Raw genomic sequence first — 26,498 nt, 5'->3', positions numbered from 1 at the left:
CCACATGCAGAAGCTAAAAAGATTTCAAGTTTGTTCCATGAAAAATCCCAGGTTTGAAACAATGTTACCTTTACTGGTATAACTCTGTAAGACTGATTACCGGTATAAGCTGATCTGAAAACTCTAAGCTGCAATAAATTACTTTAAACATTTTTTTTATGTTTAAATTAAGCAGTAATTTTATATTTTTTTGTTTTGTTTTTAAACCTTGATATCTTAAAAAAAAGAGAAAGAAATCTTGAACCATCAGATCTCAAAATGCAATCTAGAACAGTGGTTCTTCAAACATCTGGAATTATATATATATATATATATATATATATATATATATATATATATATATATATATACACAGGTGAATATCATGCAAAAGTTATTTATTTCAGTAATTCAACATAAAAGGTGAAACTAATATATTTTATTGACTCATTACATGCAAAGTGAGATATTTCAAGCCTTTATTTTTGTATAATTTTGATGATCATGGCTTACAGCTTATGAAAACCCCAAATTCAAAATTAGAATATTATGAAAAGGTTTTCATAAGCTGTAAGCCATAATCATCAAAATTATAACAAATAAAGGCTTGAAATATCTCACTTTGCATGCAACGAGTCTATATAATATATTAGTTTCACCTTTTAAGTTGAATTATTGAAATAAATGAACTTTTGCACGATATTAAAATTTTTCGAGTTTCACCTGTATATATATATATATATATATATATATGCTCTCTTATGATGTCCTTGATATTGTATTGTATGCTTATAGAGCGTCATATCAGCATACAAGAACCAAACATCTCAGATAATTGGGATTTCTATCATAGCACTGCCATCTACAGGCCCTTGTGAATACATGCAGCTGTGTAGCACCTGCGTTTTCCTCATTTGATCTCATCTGTTGTAACTAATTCACATTCTAATTACAATTCATGAGAGGAATGTGACAATCTGGGCTTGACCCATAGAAGTTGGCTCAGTGTATTGATACTGATCAGAAATGACAGCAGCACTGTTCCAGAACCGCAAAGACAGAGAGGAAGCAGAAATATGAAAGTCCTACAGCATGAAGCAGTGCTTATTTCAATCTAACACTTCTCTCTGAGATTCAGATTTATTTATAAACCACTCAAAGACACAGATAGAAAATATTCACATTACAGTATGCACATTACAAAAGAACGTCACGACCTTATCAGGGGTAACAGCATTTTAAATCCTCCAGAGCTGATCAGGGTGAAATCAAAACATTGTTGTTTTAAACCTAAATGATTCAAATAGGGAGGCAATTTTTTAAAGGCTATGTAGGTTTTAAAACATAAATAAATGAATAAATATGGCACTTAAGATGGCACTAATGTAGTGCATCAGAAAACATCCCTTTTTAAGGGGGATCTTTAAAGGGATAGTTCACCCAAAAATTAAAATTCTGTCATCATTTTCGCAGTCTCATAGTTTCAAACTCGTATGACTGACTTTCTTCTGTGGAACGTGAGGAATATGAATGAAATGTTTTTAACAATGCTCTGGTTGCTCGTTTTCATGCACTGAATGGGAACAAAGCTTCAGACACAAAAGATTCATAAAAGTAGTTCATACGACTGATTGTATTAAAAACTAGTTGCTAAGATGTTCTTTAGAAATTCTCTTTTTGTGTTTCACAGAAGATAGATATTAATACGGGTTTGGAATGACATGAGTGCGTGAAAAAAAATCCTTTATGAGTGAACAATTCCTTTAACATGTACAGAACAATCTCCTCATGATGGGCATTAAACAATCTCTCTGATTAACACCTACACACACAGACAAACATACACACACTCACGCAATGGTACGGTAGACATGATGTCACATCCTGTTTTCGGCTGTATGACATTTTCCAAGTTCTCCCGACAGCCTCCCGTTTAGTTTTTGTGCTGTTTGAACATCAGTTTTCCAGTCAACACCATCTCAGGTCTGGCTCGTTGTCATGCTCAGCTTGTAAACGTTCATGCTGTGGCCTGAATGATGCCAGACGTCTGTTTCGAGCATTGCATACGCGTGGTGGACTCACATATCCAAGTCCCCATCATATGCCAGAGCCAGTGCTTTCTGCGGACTGCTGCCGGGACTGTCCACTGGGTTCTTACTGGAACGCAAAACATGTTTAAATATGTATAAACTCACTAAACTACCTAAAACACAATTTGCATCATGATTTACTGCAGTTTAAACTATCACCACCAGAGTGCAGAACAAACATATTTACCAATGAGGGAGTAATGATTTGTGTTAAAATCATATGCGAGTGGTTTATTTATGGGATAATTCTCATTCAGGCAGTCATTATCTGAAACTAAACTGACGGGAGGGTGATTAGGACCCCGGCTGTTTTATTATGTGAGAAGAAAGAGACCATAGAGTGATATGAAGCACATTAAACTAGCGCAGCCATGTAAAAATCAGCCTCACCACAGCAGGAAGGACATCATGATGAGTAGGAGGATCACAACAAACCCAGCTGCCATCAGCCCATATACCCACAACTTGACGCGCCCATCTGTCAGTCAAAATAAACATTAACATTTACAAAGCATGGCTCAACCGAAGCAAAACTGGCTCCCGACCACCAGCCGTCAATCAAACAATTCATCCAATAGAGTGCTGCAGGGATGACGTATTTTTCTAGGCCAAAACTTCTGCCTACAAGAATTCATCATCACTGAATCAATATGGTTGTTGTTAGTACCTGGTCCAAGAGGCTGTAGTGCCCAGTCCTTGATGAGGTCCTTGTTCCGAGTGTGCTCTGGTCTAAGACGTCCTGCGGTGGTTTTCACATCTGCCTTCTTATGGTCCAACCCTGGGGTTCTGGTACAGTAGTCAAGGAACCCATGAGAGGTCATGACCTCTGTGAAGCCCTTCTCACAACCACAGACTCCATTCTGACAGAAAAACATCAGAGTGAGTGGGCTGGATATTGAAATATGGAAATATTGAAATATTCTTATGGAGACGTGCAGCTGTTAATTGCATGGCATTAGAGGGTGAGATGAATTTGTGATATATGATAATAAAGGGTTTTACAACTCATAATAACAGAGTGAAACACTGTCGTAAGCCAAATGATACCACACTTAGTAAACTCAGCATCTGTCAAAGATCATTTCCTTATAAAAAGAATATAATTCACGACTGAAGCGAAGATACCGATGTCGCCAATAGGGTGAATCTCAATGTCCTTACCGTAATTCACCCCAATTTTTTTTTTTCACAAAATTGTATTCGTAACCATAACCTTATGATTAAAATATGACAATAATAATAAAACATTGTTTTGATTTATTTTTATATTTTCAATATAAACAATTATTAAATTATACATTGTATTTGTTAAATTAAAACAAACAGTAATTAAATATATAAATTATTATAGTTTGTATACTTATAAATAAGAATCATTATTATTATTAATATACATATTAAAACCTGATGAAAAATTTGCATTTTTGAATTACAGCAAAGCATCTAAGCAAATAAGACAATACTTTGAATAATTTTTTATAGTTTAAGTTTTCATTTTAACTTTAGTTTAAGTTGTAATAAATTTAGTTGATAATTGTGTTGTACTTTTGTCATTTTTAGTATTTTTTTAAATATCTTTATATAGCTTTAATTCATTTTGATTTCAGTTTTAGAAATTTCTTCATTTCAGTTAATTGCTGACAACATTTTCAATATTTCAGTTTTTTTATTTTATTTTTTAGCTTCAGCCAAAAACATTTGTAATAGTTTTACTTTTAGTTAACAATAACAATGAGGAGACAGGAGAGCAAAATGTGCATCATTTAAAAAAAATAAAAAATACTGTTACTATTTTGGTGCTTTTAGTTTTGGGATGAACTAGGACGTGGACATGTTCAGCAGCCGGGATAATGCATCAGATCATGCGTGTTCACAGTGTTACCTGTGTGCAGAAGGAGAAGGGTTTGTTGCAGGGAGGATGACACTGTCGTACCGCAGACGGCTGGTTCTGAGAGATGCAGCCTCCTAATGAGTACATTAAGCCAAAATTAATGGTTGTGTTTTTTTCCAAGTCCTTTCCAATACTAAAAAGGATATGAAATAAGACATGAATTGGCTTTCTTATAACACTATTGTGAGGATGAATGCATTGCTAGTGCGCACCTGTGACGTTGACTCCGTCAGAGCGCTGGCACCACACCAGCCTACGGTTATGCCTCCACTCACCGGTCATCCATTCATAACTGAGACACGTTCCTCCTGGAAGAACAGATGAAAACACACTACAGTGCTTTTCTGGTTTACTGGCTGAACAACACTTCCTGTTTATCACTTCTCAGTCTCAGAGCTATTTTCTCAAACAGTTACAGAGGAAATAACATCTGTGGAAAAACAACAGCTTGGAACTGTCAAAAGGAAGTTTGTTCAAACCAAAAAGAGTCCAAGTATTGTGTTCTTTTGAATGTGGCGGACTGATTCTTCTTTACCTATGTCAAAATGGTGAACATATGTAGCGCATGTTCACGACAAAAAAGCAGTTTAAAGCTTATGTTTTTTATTCTCCACTATGGCTTCTCACAAACCTTGGCATGGCCGTGTCTCGTACATCTGGCTGGGACAGGAGTCCTGGTTCTCCGGGACTTGTGTGACCACGGCTCTAGAACGAGCCTGTCGACCCCACGTCTCAAAACTCCGCCCGTCCAGACACAGCAGCTGACATGAACTCCATGGTGACCACTTGGTCAGGTGACATTCTCCTGACGTACGACACAGAAATTGCAGCCAATGAGTGGTTGCAAAGAGCTTCTAAATTACATTTAAAAAAATATTAAAATAGAAAATTCACATATATGACTGTTTTTACTGTATTTGTTAGAGATGCAAACCTGGACAAGGGATTGTGCAGGGCTGAAATAACTCCATCTCACTGACTTTGCTCTGTGAATGTCCTACACACATCTTATCATCCACCGGAACGGGCTGAGGAGGACCTGAGAGAGAACCCCAGTGCACCACACAGGATATTTCCCTCCGACTTACTCCCTCGCCACAGTCGGCCCCCTGCAAAGAGAGAGGAAGAATACAGACAGAGCAGATCTGAGCTGACAGCATCTGTCATGTTCATGATGTTATATCGGGCGGTTTAGATGTATTGAAATACTTCAGGTCATTTATTTTTTCTAGAGTACTGATATTTAGAAAGTGTGGGTAGAAAGAAACCACTCTAGATTTAGCCATAATATATTTGGCTCATAACACCATGATGTGGCCTCCGCACGGGCTTGTGTCCAACACGCAAAATGATTCACAGCCAGAGAGTGTTTCTGATCTGTTGGTGTTCTGATTGGCTAAAAAAAAACGTGTTGACTTTTTTTTTTTTGCTGCTTACAGAACCTGCGTCTGTCAAAGAGACACATCTGATTGCTCAGGACACCTATTTCAGTGTAATACTTTATGTAATACTTTTTTTTAAATTTATACCTTTTTCATATTTATACTATTTTATTTTTTACACCCCCCAAAAACAAAATTTACTTTATTTTTTCAAATTTTTTCCAGCCCAAAAAAATGACATTTTTTACAGGCCAAAACAAAATGTATTGGTACTTTTTTTTACACCTACAATGACTTTTGACATACACTAACGATCAAGAGTTTGGGTTTGGTAAATATGTTTTATATATTTTTATTTAAAGAAGCCTCACCAAGGCTACATTTATTTGATCAAAATTACAGTAAAAACAATAACATTGTTAAAAACATGAATTTTGAGCATAATTACTTCATAAATCATTCTAATATGCTGATTTAATGCTCAAGAAACAAATGAGACAGAACTCTGTCAGAGCTGTTTATACCGGCGTAGCGAGGATCATTTTATCTCATTTGAGCTCAGGGGAAACGCTGTTGTGATGTGTTTGACAGTTTAATGGAAAGCAGTAGCCTTTAGCTACGTGAACATCTTTGGTCTGTTCATTTGTGCTTGCAATGTCTCAGTGGCATCGGCAGTTGTTTGTTTGAGTTTAACTCAGTCAGGTGCACTGCATCTATACTACCTCAACCCTGCATGGTCTCCAGTCCCCCAGTCTCCAGCTGTAGCAGGGCCTAATGGGACAGGGGCGAGTCTGGGAGAGTTGGGATGGACAGGGGCGACCTCCCTCGCTGGCAGGCTGCAGAACGACCCTGGAACGTGTCATTTGACCTGCAAGATTCACACACAGCAAGACACAAACACACGGGATCAGGACCCGAAGTCCAGCGTGAGCACTGTCTTCATGCTGAAGTTGAATAAGCGCTCTGGGAAGAGTTTACTCATGGGACTGGCAGAGCCTTGGATGAAGATAAATGAGACTGATAATAGATTTTAATTAAGCCCCTAACAACAGCCGAGTTCAAGCAAGCATGACTGAACTCTCAAGGGTGTAAACATACAGGTGTGTTCTATCTTTCCAAAGATTCGAGATTCATATTTACTGGCCAAGGCTAAAAAAGAAAAACAGAAAAGCACCACTAATCTTTTAATAATTTTTTTTATTTATTTTATTATTGTTGTTGTTGATTGTATTGTATTGGCTAGTTTTGAAAAGGAAAGTGTCACTTATGTTTTCATAAAATATATACAATATTTTTCTTTAAATTTTAAATTGGAGATCGTACTTTGGCTTCCACAGGTGTGTGAACACTCTGACCAGGTGGACCACTCTGTAATCAGGCAATTAACAGGGCAGCCCACCTCACAGGGGGCAGAGAGCTTTCCACGTGAAGGACCCAACTAGAAAAGATAAGAAAACAATAAAAACATTGGATTCTTATTGAGCATTTACTGAGAAAGAATTCCAGTGAGAAAAGAACAGTCACCTCTTTGCACATGCTCAGTTCCACCAGCTTCCCATCGCTGCGGACACAGTTCAGGAGTCGAGTCTTAATCCCCCGGCCACACACTGCGTTTTCACTGAGCTGACAGCTACTCCAGTCTTCAACACACACACACACACACACACACACACGCACACTTCACTCCCTGCACTTCACAGAACAATTGTTTTGACAATCTGTAAATTGTGATAGTGTGAACCAGTGGCGAGGCTACATTATGGCCAGGGGAGCACTGGTCCTCTCAGATTGATGGCCGGTTTACCCAATTAAATGAGACACCAAATAGTTGTTTTGTGGGAAAGAAGAAAATTCCTGCATACTTGACAATAATCACTCAAACACATGAACATAGGAACTAATTGCATGTGTAAACATGTAAAGAATAAAGCAAGAATTAATAAGATCCTGGTGGATGAGCGCTGATCCTCCAGTTGTGTGCTTCTGTTCTAGAGAACGGTAAATGCTAGTTCTGTCATGAATGATCAATCCACAGCTTCCACAGCATAACAGTCTCCGATTGGTCTATACTCATAGTCCCTATCCACTATACCTGACATCCAAGCTCTGTTCGAAATTGCATACTGTCTGAATAGTTTCTATTGGTTGCCCTTCCTAACGCTGTCAAATGACGTTATAAAACACTGCACCATCGTCATCATCGCGACACAATCGGATCTCAGATGTCCTATAGCTTTAGCAAAGCAGTATGGAGTGCCAATGTATGAGAATTATCTCAAGATAAGTCGTGTTATGTTGTGTATGGGCTCATTTGAATTGAGAACACATGCTCTAAATAAATATGTGTTTTCTACTATGGTTTATTATTATTTGATGAAGCTACAAACCAAAACACGGCCCAAAAGCCACATGTCTATACTGTTTACATGTCCTTGGTATTGGTCTCTACCTGCAACAATTATGCTTGATGTATTCTGTTAGTTGAGACCTTTTCAAAGATATATGAGACTAACTGTTATGCATGATGCTCAACATGCTTAAATTTAGGCATATTTTATTCAGATTTTTTTTTTGGTGTCATCTCTATTTTTATCTCATGTATTGTAAAATGATGTACTTCAGTTTGAGAGTAGGCACTGATGTCCACCCTGTTTCACCAAGGTCCTCTTACTTTCAAAAGTCTGGCCTCGCCACTGGTGTGAACGTTTGTAACAGTACCTGAGTAAACGTAGGAGTATTTGAGACAGGTCATATTGACACAGGGTTGAGTCTGGTTTAGATCAGGGCAGGTATGATCTCCTTCTGGCCACCTCAAAACACTTCTACTCCTCCACCGCAAATCACCGGCATTACAATCCTTGAGGAATGCAGACATCAATCACACCAGTATGAAATCGTGCATATCCTAATATGGACTTTTCATAATGCATTTACTTTTATTTAAAATCATGCCAAAAACTTCTGGAACTCCAAAATGTAAGTAGTTTAATCTTAATTATAATTATTGTAGTTACTTATTTTAATCTTTTAATATTGCTGTGGTCATTGGCGTTGGAGTAAAAAAGGTTGTAACTGTTGTAAGTGGATTTTTCTCTATGTAAACAGTTGAGTATCAAGATAAAAAACACAGGCTTTAGGATATATTCAATATAACAGGTTAGTAAGCAATTCTACCCCATTTGTGTCATGTCAACAAGCATAATGTTAAAGTCATGTGGCTATACCTTCAAAACAATGTGCATTTTATTGTTTATTCAGGTGCGATAACTTGCACCCAGACGTCCATTAAAATGCATTACTGTAAATGCTTGTTTTTGCTAATGTAGGGACATGCCACAATCTTTTTCAGTGGTAATCAACAAATGCTAAACATTCACATTCCAATCAATTCACCATTTGACATTTTTAGAAATTAATTATTATTAACTTATTAATGAACCTATTTTTACTGTGGGAACTTTCAAACGTCCATCATCCAACTGGAATATATTTACTAAAGTAATAAATGTTAATTTTAGTCATCCCATCATGACAAGCTTCCCTCCGTCCTGACATTTTATTATCCATTCATCAGCCCCTCCATCTATTCATCCATCAGTCAAACTGACCACGGTACATTTGGTCCACTGACTCCACTCTGATGTCACACAGTGGGCGGGGCACGGCAGTAGACAGGTCTCAGCTGTGATTGGCTGTTCCTCCTGGGCACACAGTGAGTCATCCACAACCTCATCATCCTGGTTTTCTCCTCCCCTTTTCAAGCAGCTTTCAGTCAGGGACAAACAAAAGTTATTTTTATCATTTAAATGAAACTTATGAAATGAAACCCTCAGTCAGGGTGAGAGCACAAATAGAAATAGAAAACATTGTTGTTCAGTTATAACATTACCCATAGTATCCCATCATCCCCTCCTGACCTCACTTTAGTCTGAAGGGCAGAGTTACGACCTCACTTATCTTTAAGAAGAAGAGTTATGACCCCATGAATCTGTTTGGCACTGTTGTGACCTCTCCTCGGTTTTGAACGCTGACTTATGAGACAGTTTTGCTGTGTGACGCACACAGGATCTGTTTTATCATTGTACCACAGAGGTAAAACACAATATATTGTGCTGCTGTATTGTGGCAGAATGGGGACATTTTAAAAAGACATTCTCAGTACGAGACAACTTCTTTTTATTGAAACTAGTGATCATTTTCTCATTAAAAGGCTGAAAGCGTGATAAGCTCACTGGATTTTGCCGGTCCGGAAACCCTCTCCGCAGGAAGGCTGTGTAGATCCAGTGTTCGTGAGATTGTTTGGTGGCGTTATGATGCACATGGACCAGGACTCCACTTCCCACACATACTGACTGCAGTCAGAGTAACAGGGAAGTACCTCAGACACCTGATCACAGACAAGATACCTATGATTTTAGTTATGGAAGCATGCACACAAGTGTGTGTTGTGCATCTCTGTGTATACAAAGTATGTACAGAAAAAAGATAACATGCTAATATTTATACAGGCAGGAACACACACACTTTTAAGGACAAAATATTATACACACACACACAAATCTATAGGGTACTCACCTGAGCCTTTGTAGATATTCATATCAGCAGAACATGACCAGCAGCAAAACCACAAGAAAGAAAGAGGAAAGGAATGGGAAAAGAAAGGAAGAGGATATGAAAGGAGAAAGGAAATATGAACAGGAAAGTGGAATTGGAAAAAAGTAGAGCAAAATAAAGGAAAATAAGAAGTAAAGAAAGGAAATAAAAATAAAAGAAAACAAAGGCCATACAAAATAAACCGAAGTGGAAGGAAAAGGAGTTGGAAAATGAAAAGAAACAAATGCATAAAGAAAAGGATATGAAAGAAAGGAAGAGAAACAAATTAATGGAGAGAGGAAAGGAAAAGAAAGATGAAAGAAAAGAGCAAGAAAGAAGAAAGGAAAAAAGGAAAGTACCAAAATAGGAAAGTAAAGCAAAGCAAAGGAAATGAAAAAAAGAAAGAAATTAAATCAAAATAAAGGAAATTAAAAAAATGGGGAAAAGGAAAGGTAAAGGGAAATTAAATTAATGAAATGAATGGGAACAGAAAAGGAAAGCAAATGAAAAGAAAAGGGAAAGAAAATGGAACAAATGCATAGAGAAAATAATATGAAGAAAGAGGAAAGGAAAGGAAAGGAAAGGAAAGGGAAATTGAAAAAAGTGGAAAGTGAACGTAAAGCAAAGGAAATGAAAAAGGAAAGAAAGAAAGAAAGAAAGAAAGAAAGAAAGAAAGCAAATAAAAAAATGGGGAAAGGGAAAGAAAAGGAAAGAAAAGGAAAAAGTATTAATGCAGAAAGAAAAGGAAATGAAAGTAAGAGGAAGCGGAAAGTAATAGGGAAAGGAAGGAGGAATAGGACAACAGGAAATTGAAAGAGGGAAAGAAAAGGAAGTCATTTCTATTAGTTTCTACTGGAAGATGTTTGCCCCCACCGTAGATTGGTTATTTAGTGGTTCATTTATATGAGGGAAACTGAGCTGAAGGAAATGCTGGCTGACTCCAGTTCAGATCCATGAAACTTTAATGTTGCTTGACCTGCCCTGATGGAATATAAAATAAAGAGAGTGAAATAAAAGGGAAAAGAGCAAAAAGATGGGGGGATAAGAGGTTGAGTCCCCGGAGGTCTTGATCCTCTCCAGTCTTGTCTTATGTAGTTGAGAAACAGCTGAACGTGTGCAGGCAGGGGAAGACCCCCAAAGCCAGGCCAGATGAATAATACATTACACAGTAAGTTTACACACACACACACACACACACACACACTGCCTTGTCCTCAGTGACTCCTGCTCACACATGAAGAAACACTATTCATGAATATATGAACACATACAATTTAAGCATACACGTGTGTGCATGCGTGTGATTTTGTTTAGGCTATTTTAAATAGATTGTCTTCTGTGGACAACAAGAACAATACAATAAAAATAAAAGTATCCTCCCTCAATAAATAAAAAAATATATCGAAGTGTAAAATAATTCTCACCTGATTCCTGTAATTGAGTTTTGGGCAGGGTCGACCTCCATTGAAAGGCTTCTCTCGTAGCCACTGAGAGCGAACTTTTACACCCCCACCACAGGAGGCGCTGCAGGCCGACCAATCCGACCACTCACTCAGCTTACAGTCCGTAAAACAGGGCACATGACACACTTCTTCTTCATAACCTGTAACAGCATGCATGGCACTTACTACTTAGAGATACATTTAATATATAGGCCTAGTATAACTAATAATAGAAAAGAATAAAATATATATTGAAGAGCACATCACCAGGGCTGCTACAGAGATCTGGATACACCAGTTTTCCCAGGTGATCGAGACAGGCAAGAGCTCTGTAGCGCTTCCCGTGCCCACACTCGCTGTTCTTCCTCTGAGCTCGCCAGTCCTGGACTGTCTTTTGGCCTTGGTGGGAAACTCCTTGGATGAAAGGATGGCCAGCAATATTCTTTGCTGGTGAAAGCAAACAAGGAGACCAGGGACCCTGAGGCTTGGTGTGAAATTCAGAACAAGGACAAGCTTCTTTCTCCATGAGAGGAAACAACTCCTCCTGTTGGCATCGCCAGCGCTTCTTACTGCGACCTGAGAGTTTGGACGGAAGGGGAGCTTGGGTGGTGTGTGTGCTTTCAGAAAACAGTGTGATAATCAGAATGCGGTCAGGTTACCTATCAGAGATCGGGTACGAGCGCGCCAGCTTTCGCAGCCTTGACATTGGCTGAATCTGCTCCAGGAGGTGAAGCCGCATTCATCTCTACATGGCACACGACACTCTCTCACCGGGACGGGCATCACGCCTGCCCACCTCACGCAGTCTGTCATATCTGCTGGAGAATCATCTGCACCAACACACGACACCTCTGCGAACATGACAAAGAGGAAAACTTTTTATTTTGTTCAAAAGTAGTATCAAATATGTTGGACACTATGTCAAACCAGCATTATTTTAGAATCATTCAGATGCTATTTAAGTTTTTAAATAGTCTCGCTGTAGTGAAAATCAAGTTTTTAATGCTGTTTATGTGTCTATGTGGTGTTTTAAATATGGAGTCCAGTGTTGTTTTTTACAGACAGTGTACAGTCAAAAATATTCTTCAAACTCATATTTTTGTGCTCTATAGAAGAAAGAAGAGGTTTTGAATGACATGGCTGAGTAAAAAAATGACGAAACTTTCAAATTTGGGCCCGCTGTAACACATTGAGGACATTCTAAACATATCATTATGTAAATTGTTCCATTGAATCGAATGCAACAAATAAATAAAGAACGATTTTACACATGAGATAATCGTTCTGCTCGTGTTTCCTGAAGCCCAGTGTGTGCATCTTGAGGAAATAACTAATTTTCTCACTTTCTAAAACTGACAGGCAGAATTCGGTCCTGTACACTGCAAAGTGCACTTTGAAAGGAACCCGGCTGAGTCTTGATAGGCCAGCACTTGCCATTAAATTTACATGAAGCACCAGCAGGGCATTTTAAAATGGCTCGGAGACACAGATGTCAGATGTCACACCACGCTGTGTGTCCCCTCTGACATTTTGACAACTTTCTATAAGATGGGGATGTGAGGAAAATTGCCAGCAAGAAACCTTCAGGCAGCCCAGAAGTCCCTCTGAATAGGTAAGATACGTTATCGTCCTACAGTAACCCCGGCTTTGCAGAACTTCCCTAATAAAACTTTAAATTATACAGAGATCCTAATCTGTCACTTACCTCTTGTCTCGAGGCCAACACCGCATGCCTCTGCGGGCCCACCCACAGCCTGCCTCACCGAATCAGGTACCAGAACGCACGGATGCCAGCGGTGGGTCTGCCATCTGCCAGAACACATCCGTGCACAGAACACATGTTGCAGTGTCTGGCTAATATCCAATTACATTTGATAAAAATGGTGTATTTTGTTGGCACATTTAGTAGGGATACACATTACCACCTTTTAATTGAGTAACACCACATGTTGCATATGGTTTTATTATATTTGGGTAGTTGTCTTAAAAATGCTTTCAACACTGTAAAAAACAATCCGTAAAATTTACAGTAAAATACCGGCAGCTGTGGTTGCCAGTAATTTACCGTATAAAATACGGTAGCAACATTTTAGGTTTTACAGACTTAATTTTAAATATTTCATTATCTGATATAATGTTAATTTACCGACCTATTGAAGTACTAATATCTGTTTTGTACCATACACTGACAAGCAACAATTACAGCAGTGTTGAAAGTCACATGATCAATCAAAGCTCATCACAAGCAGCTCTAACACAAGAAAGTTAATACTAATATATAGAAGCTGTCATTCACACAAACATTAAACACCATCATGGTAACACACATGAAATTTAAAAAATCCAATAAACATTAATTTAACAACATTAAATGTAACATATAGTAAAACCCTAATGTACATAACTCATTAAAAAAAAACTAAGAAAACTATGAAGAAACAGTTATTTCAACAAAAATACATAAAATGTAAAGTGTCATGCAGGAAATTGTGGGAATGTCAATTTACGGGTTTTCACTGTAAATGATACAATGAGTTGTTCTTTTTCACTTTCAAAAGCTGTAAATTAAATGGTATTTTACAGTAAAATTACATTAAATGTACCATTAGATCGATCACAGTTATTTACTGTATAAGGAAACTTTCTGTTAACCAATTAACAGTTTTTCATTGTAGCATTTTTACAGCCAAAATCACGATAATTTTTTACACAGTAAAAGGTCGATGGAAAACTACATTTATTAATTTTATATGAATTGTTTTTCCTAATTTTATGAATGCTGAAATGTTTAAATCAGGAAAATTGTAGTTTACAGTTATAACAAAAAATAAATAAATCATATTTCGAGGTCATATACTTTCAATGGTATTTATGTATACAAGTTGATATCAAGTTAATTATGACGGACATGAGAAGCGAGAGATTTGTACTTTGTGATCTATAAGCTTTAGTACAGTGCAGGTCGAGTCTGTTGTTTCTGATTTATTTCTTTTATTCCGAAAGGACACATTATATTGATCCAAAGTGACAGTAAAGAATGTAAACAAAATCTACCGGTAGTCCTTTTGAACTTTCTGTTCATCAAAGAATCCTGGATAAACTGCATCACATTTTCCACAAAAAACATTAAGAAACACAACTGTTTTCAACATTGATAATAATAATAATAAATGTTTCTTGAGCATCAAATCAGCATATTAGAATGATTTCTGAAGGATCATGTTTTACTGAAGACTGGAGTAATGTTGCTGAAATTTCAGCTTTGCATCACAGGAATACATTACATTATAAAATATATTCAAATAGAAAACAGTTATTTAAAATTGTATTAATATTTCACAGTATTACAGATCAATGCTGCCTTGGTGAGCATAAGAGACTTCTTTCAAAAACACCACACCAACGCCAACTTCAGTCACTGACTTTTAAAACATCATCACTAAACCTCAGCATTTGAATAATTCGATTAATTTCATTTTTTTTCTATGCATTTCGAATGAACTGGTTGCTAGCTAACTTGTTGGCTAAGTATGTACAAGGCTTTTCCAACTTTCTCCATTTAAATGATGAAACCATTTCTCTCTTTACCTGTAAGTTGGGCACAGAGGTGGTGGATCACATCCTCTCTCCTCAAAAAGAGTGTCCGGGCACTCTTGACCTCCGTTAGCAGGTCTCTGGATGATAATCCTATGACGAGACTGGTTTGGGGAAGTAGCATTCACTAAAGAAGCAAAGATGATCACAGTATAGAGAAATAAATACATAAAGGTCAAACATTTAGCAAGTTGTGCCTAGTTAGGACGTGTTGTTAGGGTTAGTGGAATATGTGCTTACCTGATAAACAGGAAGAGGGACAGGCACTCCATTCACTAAAAGGTGTGATGATGCAGTCAGTTTTGCAAGGTAACGGGCAAGACCGTATCGTGTCAGGACGAGAGGATTCGGGACACCTGAAGTAGAGTCAAGACACGGGATGGAGGTCATCGTCAAAGAAGTCTACGCAGATTTTAGGAGGATAGAATTTATCTTTTATTACCGTTTTGGCAGTACGTGTCCGTTCCCAGCTCTCCTGCACGTGACTTGGCGCTTCTGTACCCCTGTACCACAGGTGGCATCATTCTCCATCTGGGCTGTGCTGTTACCGTCACTCTCGTCTGTGATGGTGTTTGGCACACAGGGATGCCAAGGTGAAGTATCCCAGTAGTGTACTGTGCATGGGTGCGTGCTGCAGGCTCTCCACTGCTCCAGCTCAGGAGCCGGAGGACATGGCTTTCCATCTACAACCAAACCAAATAGCTCAGGATTCTTTTTTAGACAGCAAAAACAGTAATATTGTAAAATATTATTACAGTTTTAAATAACTTTTTTATTTTCATTTATTTTCATCAGCCATTAATCCAATCTTCAGTGTCATCCTTCAGAAATCTTGTTGATTCCAATATGTTGATTTGGTGCTCACAATTTTTTGAAAACGGTTGTGGTCCCTGATATTTTTGTGGGAATCGTGATATGATTTCTTTTTTTAGGATTCTTTGATGAATATAAAGTAGAACAGAACAGAATTATTTTTAAAATAGGGATTTGTTATCAATGTAAAAGCCGTTACTGTCACTTTACATCAATTTCATGATCCCGTGACCAACACACACATGCTGGGTTTTAATGTTTTATGGGGACATTCCATAGACACAGTGTTCCCCACACACACACACACACACACACACACACACACACACACACACACACACACACACACACACACACACACACACACACACACACACACACACACACACACACACACACACACACACACACACACACACACACACACACACACACACACACACACACACACACACACACACACACACACACACACACTTTTAAGGACAAAGGACCATGTGTTTAAGGGGTCAAATGCAGGGTATGTCCTTGATGAGTGTCATAAAAGAATGTATAATTAATGAAAAAGAGCTGATTTATGGGGACAAGCATAAAAGAAACATTCCTGAGAATGACAGGACAAAGACAAAACAACGTTTTGAAATGGGGATTAGAGATTTGTACTCAGAGTGAATCAGAGTCTAGAGTAAAAAAAAAAGAAAAAAAAAGAAGAGGCATTGTGAATAATTAAACTGAAAGAATCTCACTTTAATAAAGCCCAGTAGACGAGAGCTGCCGTATAAGCTTTTCTGCAACAATTCTAACTAATGTTACGTTTCCAACATGTCTTCATATACCTTTTGCATCATGTATATATATTTTGCCTCATGTATTTATACTCTTAGAATGCTCACAATTTTATTTTACAAGACACATAACATAATTTTTATCATAATGAAAACATGTGTGCTAATCACTTGAACTTGTGTCTTCGAAGTATCAGGCCTCAAATAGCATTAGCCACAATAACACTAAGTGAAAATAGCAGCATTTATGAGTGTAAATAGATACTCCAAATGTTTAATGTGACTGAACTCACGATTCCCAGGAAGAGCCAGAACAAGACGTGAGCGGCTTTGTTTCCCCTCTTGGTGTTTACTGGAGCAGGATTGGGAACATGATGTCCAGGAACCCCAGTGTCCCAGCACACAGTCCCCAGGACAGGGCATCTCACATAGCTGCCGGACTGGAGGAGGATCCCCTGGGCATTGGTTACTATCTCCTGGCTCACCTATAATGCAAAGATGAAGGCGGAACGTTTGATTAAATGCATCTGATCAGAAAAAAAATATAAACTATAATGTTGATCTTTTCTCACTTTCCTTAAATAACACATATTCTTTCTCAATAAACAAGCATATTCAATTAACATCTTATTCCAATACAACGCACTATGTGAAAATATGTAATTAAATTCAGTGCTATAAGAAACAAAATTAGAACATTGAAATAACTATCATGGTTTGTTCTAAGCACCGGAATTTCTCAGTTTCCTCTTATCTCGCACCTAACAACCACTTTTCTTTAATTAAAGTAGAATAATATGCAAATAAGATGTTTAATAGCATCCTGATTGCTCTATTCTTTCCTCAAAGACCATGATTGGGCAACATTAAGGCACTTTTTTAATTAACAGAAAGCTTGAAAATCATTATCTGCTAATGAATGCTGAAGTAAAATATCAATGCTAAACTTCACTCAGTTCGGTTTGGAAAATACTCTGAAGTGTGTCCTAAATGTTTCAGATTTAAAAAAAAATTAAAACAAGACTCATTCGCACTTTTTTAATCATTAACCTCACTTAATGTAGTTAAGTTTTCTGCTTAAGGGTTAATCATAATTATGACCATATTTAGTATGGTCTATGTTTAAAACAGGGGGGTGAGAAGAAAAAATAAGCTTAATGTACTTAAAATTTTTCTACATCTCAATACTTCTATAACCTCTTCCTCAATGAGGAAAGATCAGCTCACACATATACAAAAACAATCTCGCAGAAGATCTTTTTATTTGTGAAATTGGAATGAACAATAGACACATACACAAGCACAGAATCAACTAGAAGATGCTCTTCAGGTTGTTTGTGAGATAAAAGAACAAAGATTAAAGGCAAGCAATAAACCTACAGAGTCTGCTCTGAGAATCAGATATTGAGGCACAATAGTTCATTTCTTCATTACATCTCAAATGCAGGAGGGCCGACATTTCTTCAATTGATGTTATAGGCCCTAAAAATCAATCTCGCTGAATCATATTCGTTGCTATAAATGCACAAACGGAGCATTTTTAAAAAGAGACCGTCTTGTCTGAAGATGCCCAGCTCTTAAAATGTCTTTTTATGACCCCTGTAATCATCATCTTTTTCTGTTGTGTTACAAGGGTTTATTTCATTTCCTTTTCACGGTGGCAGACAAGATTTTTCTCCCCTATTTGTACTGTTGGAAGAAGCGATTTCCCAGAGTGATTATCTACCTAGAGCATTAACAAGTGCATTATGGTATAGCATCAGAACTGCAGGACTGTTGATACACAGCAGAATTCACGCTACTTCATAAACATCAAATTTGCAGTCAGATCACTAAAACTGGAGTGATAACTTTTGCAAATGAACCATTGAACCATGTCTGTCCAGAGCAAAAACTGGGCCATATACTGCATCATCATCATCATACATTAACAAATTCACAGAGAGAAGCACCGGGTATAACAACAGGCTCTTTATAAGCAATTACCCAGAAACCATTTAAAATACCATAGTAAACATATAGCAATGTGCTAAAAAACATAGCAACACCCTGGTGACCATCCACCCACAGTGTAATCAATATATATTATATATATATATGTAAAGTATATATATAAAGGTCCAAATATGAGGAAATCGGTAGCTAAAATATATTTAAAATACAGTATATGTAAATATCTATATTAACAATATATCTTTTGACCATTATTTGAAATGTTTTTTATCATCTGAAAATGTTTTTTTTTCCATATGATTGTATTTTATCATCATGCCGGAATATGTAAAATCCAGATTACGTTTTATAAACTCTTTGAACACCTGGGATGTAATGAAGTGTTGTTATGGGAAAGTTAGATACGGTGACTTTAACCAAGTGTAATGTGATTACAACTCAAATCTCCAGCAAGAATACATTATCACTTTAAGTCAACTGCACTTCTACTTTAATGGCTTTGGCATTTCAGCTTCACTTTGCATTTTGTAGAACATGCTAAGTGCATGCTGGGAAGATAACGCTGTCAGGTTTAATGCACATGTGTGTGTCGGATATACAATTCCAGCTCCACCATGTCCAGTAATGTCTGAGACACAAACGGACATGTTTCACACACAGTATATGTTTCACGCTCATATACTTGCTGATGGACAACACATGCACTGGCTCTTGACATGGATGCGTGACATTACAATGAAAGACCTTAGAGGACTCCTAAGGCTTTTTGAAACTTGTGCATTTGTGTGTCAAAACTGCAGTGCAACACTGTGACATCTGTCTGTCTGCTCTGATCTTAAACTCATCTCAGTGAGAAGCACAGAAGACAGATAAGAAATATGCCACATAGCCGCTGGGAGGAGAGGAGATTAAAAGACAGCTGATCATTTACTTACGCGAGTAAAAATAACTAATCGCTGAAGAGTTTGAGGATGGGGATAACAGAGGGTTGAAAGTAATTAGAGGGATGAAGGTAAAGAAGGATGAGATTGAGAAAGATAATTAAAGGGATAGTTCTGTAAAGCCATCATTTAATCACCTTCATCCATTTACTCGAGATGATTTTACACAATGGAAGGAGATCATTTGCAGAATGCAGGATTGGCTGCTGGTTTCCAGACAATGAAAATGAATACACTACTGTGCAAAAGTTTGTGGTCAGTAAGATTTTTTAAATGTTTTTGGAAAATTCTCTTATGCTCACCAAGGCTGCATTTATTTGTGATATTGTGAAATACTATCACCATTCAAAATAAGCGTTTTCTATTTTTAATATATTTAAAGATGTAATTATATGTGATGCAAACATTAATTTACAGCATCATTACTCCAGTCTTCAGTGTCACATGATCATTCAGTGTCACATGATCATTCAGAAATCATTCTAATTGAATGATTTGCTGCTACATAATGATTTCTTATTATTATCAGTGTTAACATTTTTTTTTGTGGAATCCAGGATAAAAAAAATGTCAGGATACTTTTATTAATATTAAGTTCAATAGAACAGCATTTATTTGAAACATAAACCTTCTATATTAAAAATGTCTTTACTGTCACTTTTGATCAATTCAATGCACCCGTGCTAAGTAAAAGTAACAATATTAAATAAAAAAATAATAAAAAATCCTACTTACCTCAAACTTTTGAACAGTAGTGCACAGTAGGTATGGGAGATGTCAGGCTAAATAAAATAAATAATAAATGTCTTGTGCGCTATGTTTCCAGTTTTCTGAAGCCATAAATAGCTTTGAGGAACAGACAAAAAATGTATTTTGCTCCTTCCTGAAAATCCTCTCATTTGCATTTGCATACATTCAAATCTTAAGACACATTGCACCAGAATAGACTCATCAGTGATAGACGTCATCAGTGATGTAATTTTTTCTTTATTGGCCTTAAAAAATACAGGAAAAAAAAATGCTGCAGAACAAAACATTACAAGATTACAAAAAAATCTGGCAACATTTAAATATTTGAATGAATTGAATTATAGGGTATGACTTTTACAGACTGCTTATGCTTTAATGTTTGTTTGTTTTTTCAGTTTCATTATATGGAAAAGAGAAGACTCCACGGAAGACAGTGAGTCATACAGGTTTGGAACAACAATTTTAGATGAACTATTAGGGAAGTGAGGTTCATACCTGTGGCGGACAAACACTCCAGAGTCTGTTCTTGGGATCCTGGACCACACGATCCATTTCGAGGAACGCAGGGCCCCTGTGATGTCACTCGCCACTGGAAGCAGAAGGGGTCATCGCAGATCATCGCTTCGTTGACGTGAGGGCAACTGTCGGACTCCACCCGGGACTCGGTAATTACAGAACGAGTTCTCATTCTGAAACCTGAAAAAATAAAAAACACATCAGCGATGACTCAAACAGAAACATGCTCATTGCCAACGTTTTAGCAGATACTGTTCCCACATTCTGGCAAACTAAGGAGTGCAACAGCCAAACATCTTGTCCAAATATATATGCGCATTAAAGAAGAGGAGAGAATAAAAAAAAAAAAATGGAACACAAAGAAAAATGCTTTAAAGCGAGTGTACAAAATAGAGGAATACAGCTTCCTGTCACTCAATGACCAAAGCTTAGGGTCAGAAATACGCCCACTTCTGAGATTCATACACTTTTTACATTACAGAGAGGAGAAACCAAGGACAGGGGGTGTGAATCTAATGTGTGCGATCTGGTTTTATGGGATGTTTTTGTCTCTCACCTCTTCTCCCCTGGGGTTCGAAACAGTTGTCATGGAGACAGGGTCCCCAGGGTGACCAAGGTGTGAGGGGACAATGTTTCTGACAGGGAATGAAGCAAGACTCAGCCAATGGTGGTAAAGGCCCAGTGCACAAGTTCCTGCCGACAGGCCGATTGACTAATAATGAAAAGAACAAACAAACAGTGAGACAGTTTCAGATTTACTATAAACGTCCATTGATGATGTAGGGTACAATGGGGCTAAAGGCACACCGGGGTAAAAGGCGTCTTTGATTTTATTTTCCTCTAGACCTCTTTTCAAAACATCGGCTTTTCAAGATGCACGTGGAAATTTAGCCGATCCTTGATGCGATCGTGGGCAGAAGCGCAAAGTTGACTCTGTGCTAATTTGATCTAATATTTGTAAAATGTTGAATGTTGAACTCAAAAAATGTTGCAGATTTGAGTAGCAAATGAGAATAGCTAAAATGATTGCATATATTTTGAGACAAATGTATTCTTAATGATTATTAGTTTTGTTCAAGGTAATTTAAAGGAGAACTCCGGTCAATTTTAACATTGAGCTCAATTTTTAGTAAATTTGGAGTGCTGTCAATACAGAGAACAACGACAAAAATCGGTGTTGCCTACACCGTGTTATCCTCTTTTTAAAATTTACACCCTGTTGACTTGAATGGGGCAAGTTTTAAACTTAACCAGTTCTTAGTCTTATCATCCTTGATGTGTCATTACAAGTGCCCAGCCATGTTGAGTGATTCCTTAAGAGTGAACACGAGTGAATCTGACTGCAGTAGATGTGAAAAATATGAATAAAAATGATGTTATATCAGCCAGCGCAAATACCTGTATTTAGTTCCTGTTTTCGGTGGAAGTCCAAAGTAGTCGATTGTCGAGTTCACGCGCATAGGTTTAGTTACTATGATCACGCGCGTGAACTCGACAATCGACTACTTTGGACTTCCACCGAAAACAGGAACTAAATACAGGTATTTGCGCTGGCTGATATAACATCATTTTTATTCATATTTTTCACATCTACTGCAGTCAGATTCACTCGTGTTCACTCTTAAGGAATCACTCAACATGGCTGGGCACTTGTATGACACATCAAGGATGATAAGAGAAATAAAAGCAGGTTTAAAACTTGCCCCATTCAAGTCAATAGGGTGCAAATTTTAAAAATAGGATAACACAGTGTAGGCAACACCGATTTTTGTCGTTGTTCTCTGTATTGACAGCACTCCAAATTTACTAAAAATTGAGCTCAATGTTAAAATTGACCGGAGTTCTCCTTTAAGTAAAGTTTTTTCAATAACATAATAATATGTAAAAGTATGGTATTTGGGGTAAAGGCGCCCCTGCTGTTGGGGCAAAAGGCACAATAATTAACATGATAATAAATAGCTGGCTGACTTTTCCATTTGTTGACATCAGATGGTTAGATTCAGATGGTAAATATCATATATTAAGTTGGGTGTCCACCTTAAGAGATAATCCCCATATTTATAATGAAATCATGATATTTAAAAATATAATATTACTCATATCATATAATAAAATTATATTGTTACTGTAACAATAAATGATTATGGGATCTCCCTCAATGCTTTTAGAATCTTTACTTTTTAAAATAATTTTGTTTCTGTATTTTTTAAATATATTTTTATATTAACATTTTAATGACTGTATCTTAATTAAACAAAAATTGATATTTTTTTAATCAAAATAAACAGAAAGTGATTGTTTTGAACAACTATTATTGGAGACATTATTAAAAACACATTATTTTAGCTAAAGTATTTGTAATACTTGTACATTTATGAGGTGGAGACCATACACGGGGTAAAAGGCACACATTGTACAAGATTTTTAAACAAAATAAACCACTTTTATGATCTATTTTCACACAAAATCTGTTGCTCCATCAATGTTCAATACAAACATATATATATATTTCTGCAACCATACACTATGGGAGTTGTGAAAAGCCCCGTTGTACCCAATACTCTGTGTATTTTCAAAACATCTTACAGAAGCTTGCATAAAAATAAATATAATTCAAATCCGTCCTTCTCACTATGTGGCAACAGATTACCATTTAAATCAAAAAATAGAAACACAGAGGAAACTAAATCTCCCCCTTAGTGTTCTGCCCTGAGTCTCAACAGCATATAAAGGATTAAATCAAATGAAAGCCATCTAGAAATCCCCACCCCCCCTTAATGTTTATGCTTTTAATGTTAAAAAAGACTAGCCTATCATTCGAGAGTCTCATTCACATTTATTGTACTGTCAGTTGGCCTTTTTTATTAGCAATCTGATCCCAAATCAAAAGGTATTTTAGGGCAACATCCTCACTGAAATGGAATCTCATAAATGACTCGGATTGCTCTTCTTAGGCAGACATGTTCTGTTCTTCCAGTGAAGTGCATTGTAATTTAAATAATACTGTGATTCTACCATGGTACTAAAAACTAAATGTTTTATGAAACAATTATTCATGAATCATAATTCTATGCTAGTAATCCATAATTGACTTTTTCTAAAACAGTGTTCTTACTATGGGATGGCACTGTGCTGTCATGGATCCTGACACAATATGCCTCTCGGGTCCGGATCCCACCTCCGCACAGGACACTGGTATTGCTATGGCGATGGTCCTGCTGACTCAAAAGAGGGGTCACCTGGCATGGATTCCAATTGGTCACCCTCCACTCATACCTGTATTTCCAGCCAATTTAAATACATACAAGACAATTCAAGTCAAATTAAAGAGTCATATCTGTTTAGTCTTCTGCAATGAAACGGAAGTAGCAAACCGATGAGAAATAGATAGGGTGAATTATAATTTCCTGCAGACTTTAAGAACTAAAGTATTTAGAGAAAATCAAAACATTTGAAAAGATTTGGATGCACAATTCTGGCAATGCCGTCTCTTCACCTTGGGCACAGTGGCAGTGTGTCTTCCAGAATGTTACAGTTAGCTTTTTCTTCCAGGGCTGGGCATGGCTCTCCTCCACCAATGGCTGCTCTCTTCAGGCTGCGGCTCATGCTTCTGAAGCCAGGTGATTGGTCAGACGTCCGACACGTCTTTGAACATGGACTCCACCCTGACCAATCAGACACTTTACAGTCTCTGGGCATCACACATGAACGAAAGTTTACCGGGCTGTTGTCATGGTCGCAGAGGCTAGAGGTGGGAAAAATAAATTTATATTATATTGTGTATATTGTGTCATATTATATAAATATATATACCGGTATATTAAAAAATTGGCAGCAGGTATCACTTTAAGACCTGACGCACGGATCCATTACACTGTTACACATGTGTTTTCTTTCCCAACTGTTTACGTTGACTCAAAACATAACTGACTGTGTTTACGTGAATACTCGCCAAGACTGGCATTTTGACATTCTTTTTTATGTATTTGATTGTTTAAGTATAATAAGCAGTGAAAAATAACCCAATTTAGTCCTGAGAGGTGGCTTTATGTGTGCGGACTTTGGGTGTGATCACAAAATCTGCGGGAATGAGTAAAATTATGCGCAATACCGGCAAACCCACGGCAAAATGTAATCCCTGTAACACCACCACTATTCATCCGGAGCAAACAAAACTAGTGAGTGAGTGGAGGCGGGTTTGTGTGTCAACTTGTGTGTCGGAGAGCTGAGAGAACAAGAAAACGCAGCCATCTATTCTGTGGAAAATGAGTATTGGAAGCTTTTCAGATATTTCAGTATCAACATGTTTCGAAAAATCGATATTTGACAAGACTATGCACTCAGCAGTGGTGGGCCGTCAGGGCCAGCAAGGCCTTCTCTGCTGGCCTAAACACTATGAGAATCACTGACTTGCACTTTCATATTTTTTTTTTATGAATGAGTATTCAATTATTCCCAATAGTCCGTTCTCATAATTTCATAGCTTTTCTCTTGGTTGCGCTGCTTCCAGTAGTGTATATTTATTTTAGTGCTTTTATCCAATCATATTTCAGTCATCATGTGTTGCCAGGGTCAAATATATCTGCCTCGAGGCCTTCAGAATCGATAGTGCGGGCGCCTGTAGCTTAAATGAATGGCAATGAAACGGTTGCTTTAACCAATCAGATAATCGGTCAGATTTAATCAGCCAATCAGATATCGAGTTGATTGCACCGGGGCCATCTAGCAGGCATACAATAACGTAAGCATTTCCACGCCCTTTGATTGGATGGTCAGAGCGTGTACTATTATTACCTCTTATATACTGTCTATGATTATTACTGGTAGTCAGAGATAGCTAACCGCATCTGTAGCGAACTGTGTAAACTAAAATACCTGTAGATTTAATAGTTTTTCAACCCACAAATTCATGTTTATTTCCTTCCTCGACCACCAGCAGGTTCAAACCTACCGGAAAAAATCCCTTATTCAGCTTATGCAGAGTCACGGATCTCTATCGATCGGTCCGGGTAAAAACAGAACTGACTGCAATGTAAAGTTATGCCAGGACTGATTTTGAAGGCAAAAGTCTCGCTGATCTCAATGTTATCGTTAAAAAATCTGTGTGAGAGCTTGTGTCGGCTGTAACGTTACACATCGTTATGTTTTGCGGTGTTTTCCCGGTTTACTGCTTCTGTCGAGCAGACACTCGCAGCACTAAAGCGAATTAAAACTTATGACAGAAATACGACGGGACAGACTCGACTTTCAGCACATTAACCTCGATGGCGATAGAAAAGGTTGCTGGGACTGAAAAGCACAGACAACCTGTACAACCAAGTACCTGTACAATTCAAGTCTTTTTGAGGAAAGAAATTAGGATGCGCGAACTCACCGCATTAACCCTATAACTGCCGGTGCAAAATAAAAACAGGAATTTCACAATTATAGAGATTATGTGCGTGCGCTGCTACACTATTAAAAGTTATTAATTCAGGGTGGACATCACTGAAGGCCTAGGTGTGAAATGCACGGCCCGCCACTGGCACTCAGTTTATTACTTCAGATGTCTTTTAAAAGACTTGAAAATAAGTTGAAAAATGTTTTTACTATATGTAAAATTGAATTGAATTAAATTTAAATTGGCGGGTTGGCAGGTGTTAATGTCAAGCCCTGTATATATATATATATATATATATGATAGTAAAAAAAATTATTGAAAAATATTACAATTACAAAAACTACTGTTCAGGTAGTTTCAAAGGGTTTCGTGTTTATTAATTGCCTTAT

The 26,498-nt window shown here is 37.3% G+C and overlaps 1 protein-coding gene across 3 annotated transcripts in view; it reads right to left on the bottom strand.

Moving 5' to 3' along the window:
• Positions 1–1,020: 1,020 nt before the first annotated feature.
• Positions 1,021–26,498, bottom strand: part of thsd7bb (thrombospondin, type I, domain containing 7Bb) — a 64,767-nt gene continuing 39,289 nt past the window's right edge. For all 3 annotated transcript variants that reach the window (XM_079598136.1, XM_079598135.1, XM_079598137.1), the window contains 25 exons: positions 24,226–24,474; positions 23,845–24,005; positions 21,286–21,441; positions 20,709–20,909; positions 16,863–17,054; positions 15,414–15,654; positions 15,212–15,327; positions 14,966–15,098; positions 13,083–13,186; positions 12,037–12,228; positions 11,645–11,953; positions 11,360–11,538; positions 9,575–9,729; positions 8,951–9,107; positions 8,061–8,199; positions 6,867–6,982; positions 6,666–6,780; positions 6,065–6,210; positions 4,895–5,069; positions 4,592–4,765; positions 4,173–4,268; positions 3,952–4,034; positions 2,737–2,929; positions 2,460–2,547; positions 1,021–2,136 (listed from right to left, as the gene is read on the bottom strand). In XM_079598136.1, the coding sequence (XP_079454262.1) occupies positions 2,058–2,136; positions 2,460–2,547; positions 2,737–2,929; positions 3,952–4,034; positions 4,173–4,268; positions 4,592–4,765; positions 4,895–5,069; positions 6,065–6,210; positions 6,666–6,780; positions 6,867–6,982; positions 8,061–8,199; positions 8,951–9,107; positions 9,575–9,729; positions 11,360–11,538; positions 11,645–11,953; positions 12,037–12,228; positions 13,083–13,186; positions 14,966–15,098; positions 15,212–15,327; positions 15,414–15,654; positions 16,863–17,054; positions 20,709–20,909; positions 21,286–21,441; positions 23,845–24,005; positions 24,226–24,474 (3,949 nt within the window). In that variant the 3' untranslated portion in view covers positions 1,021–2,057. The remainder of the gene's footprint in view (positions 2,137–2,459; positions 2,548–2,736; positions 2,930–3,951; positions 4,035–4,172; positions 4,269–4,591; positions 4,766–4,894; positions 5,070–6,064; positions 6,211–6,665; positions 6,781–6,866; positions 6,983–8,060; positions 8,200–8,950; positions 9,108–9,574; positions 9,730–11,359; positions 11,539–11,644; positions 11,954–12,036; positions 12,229–13,082; positions 13,187–14,965; positions 15,099–15,211; positions 15,328–15,413; positions 15,655–16,862; positions 17,055–20,708; positions 20,910–21,285; positions 21,442–23,844; positions 24,006–24,225; positions 24,475–26,498) is intronic.

The sequence above is a fragment of the Phoxinus phoxinus genome (genome assembly GCF_949152265.1).
Source record: "Phoxinus phoxinus genome assembly, chromosome: 22".
In the NCBI taxonomy this organism is placed as follows: Eukaryota; Metazoa; Chordata; class Actinopteri; order Cypriniformes; family Leuciscidae; genus Phoxinus; species Phoxinus phoxinus.
Note: the sequence above shows the minus strand (reverse complement) of the source record. Positions and strands in the feature narration are given on the sequence as shown.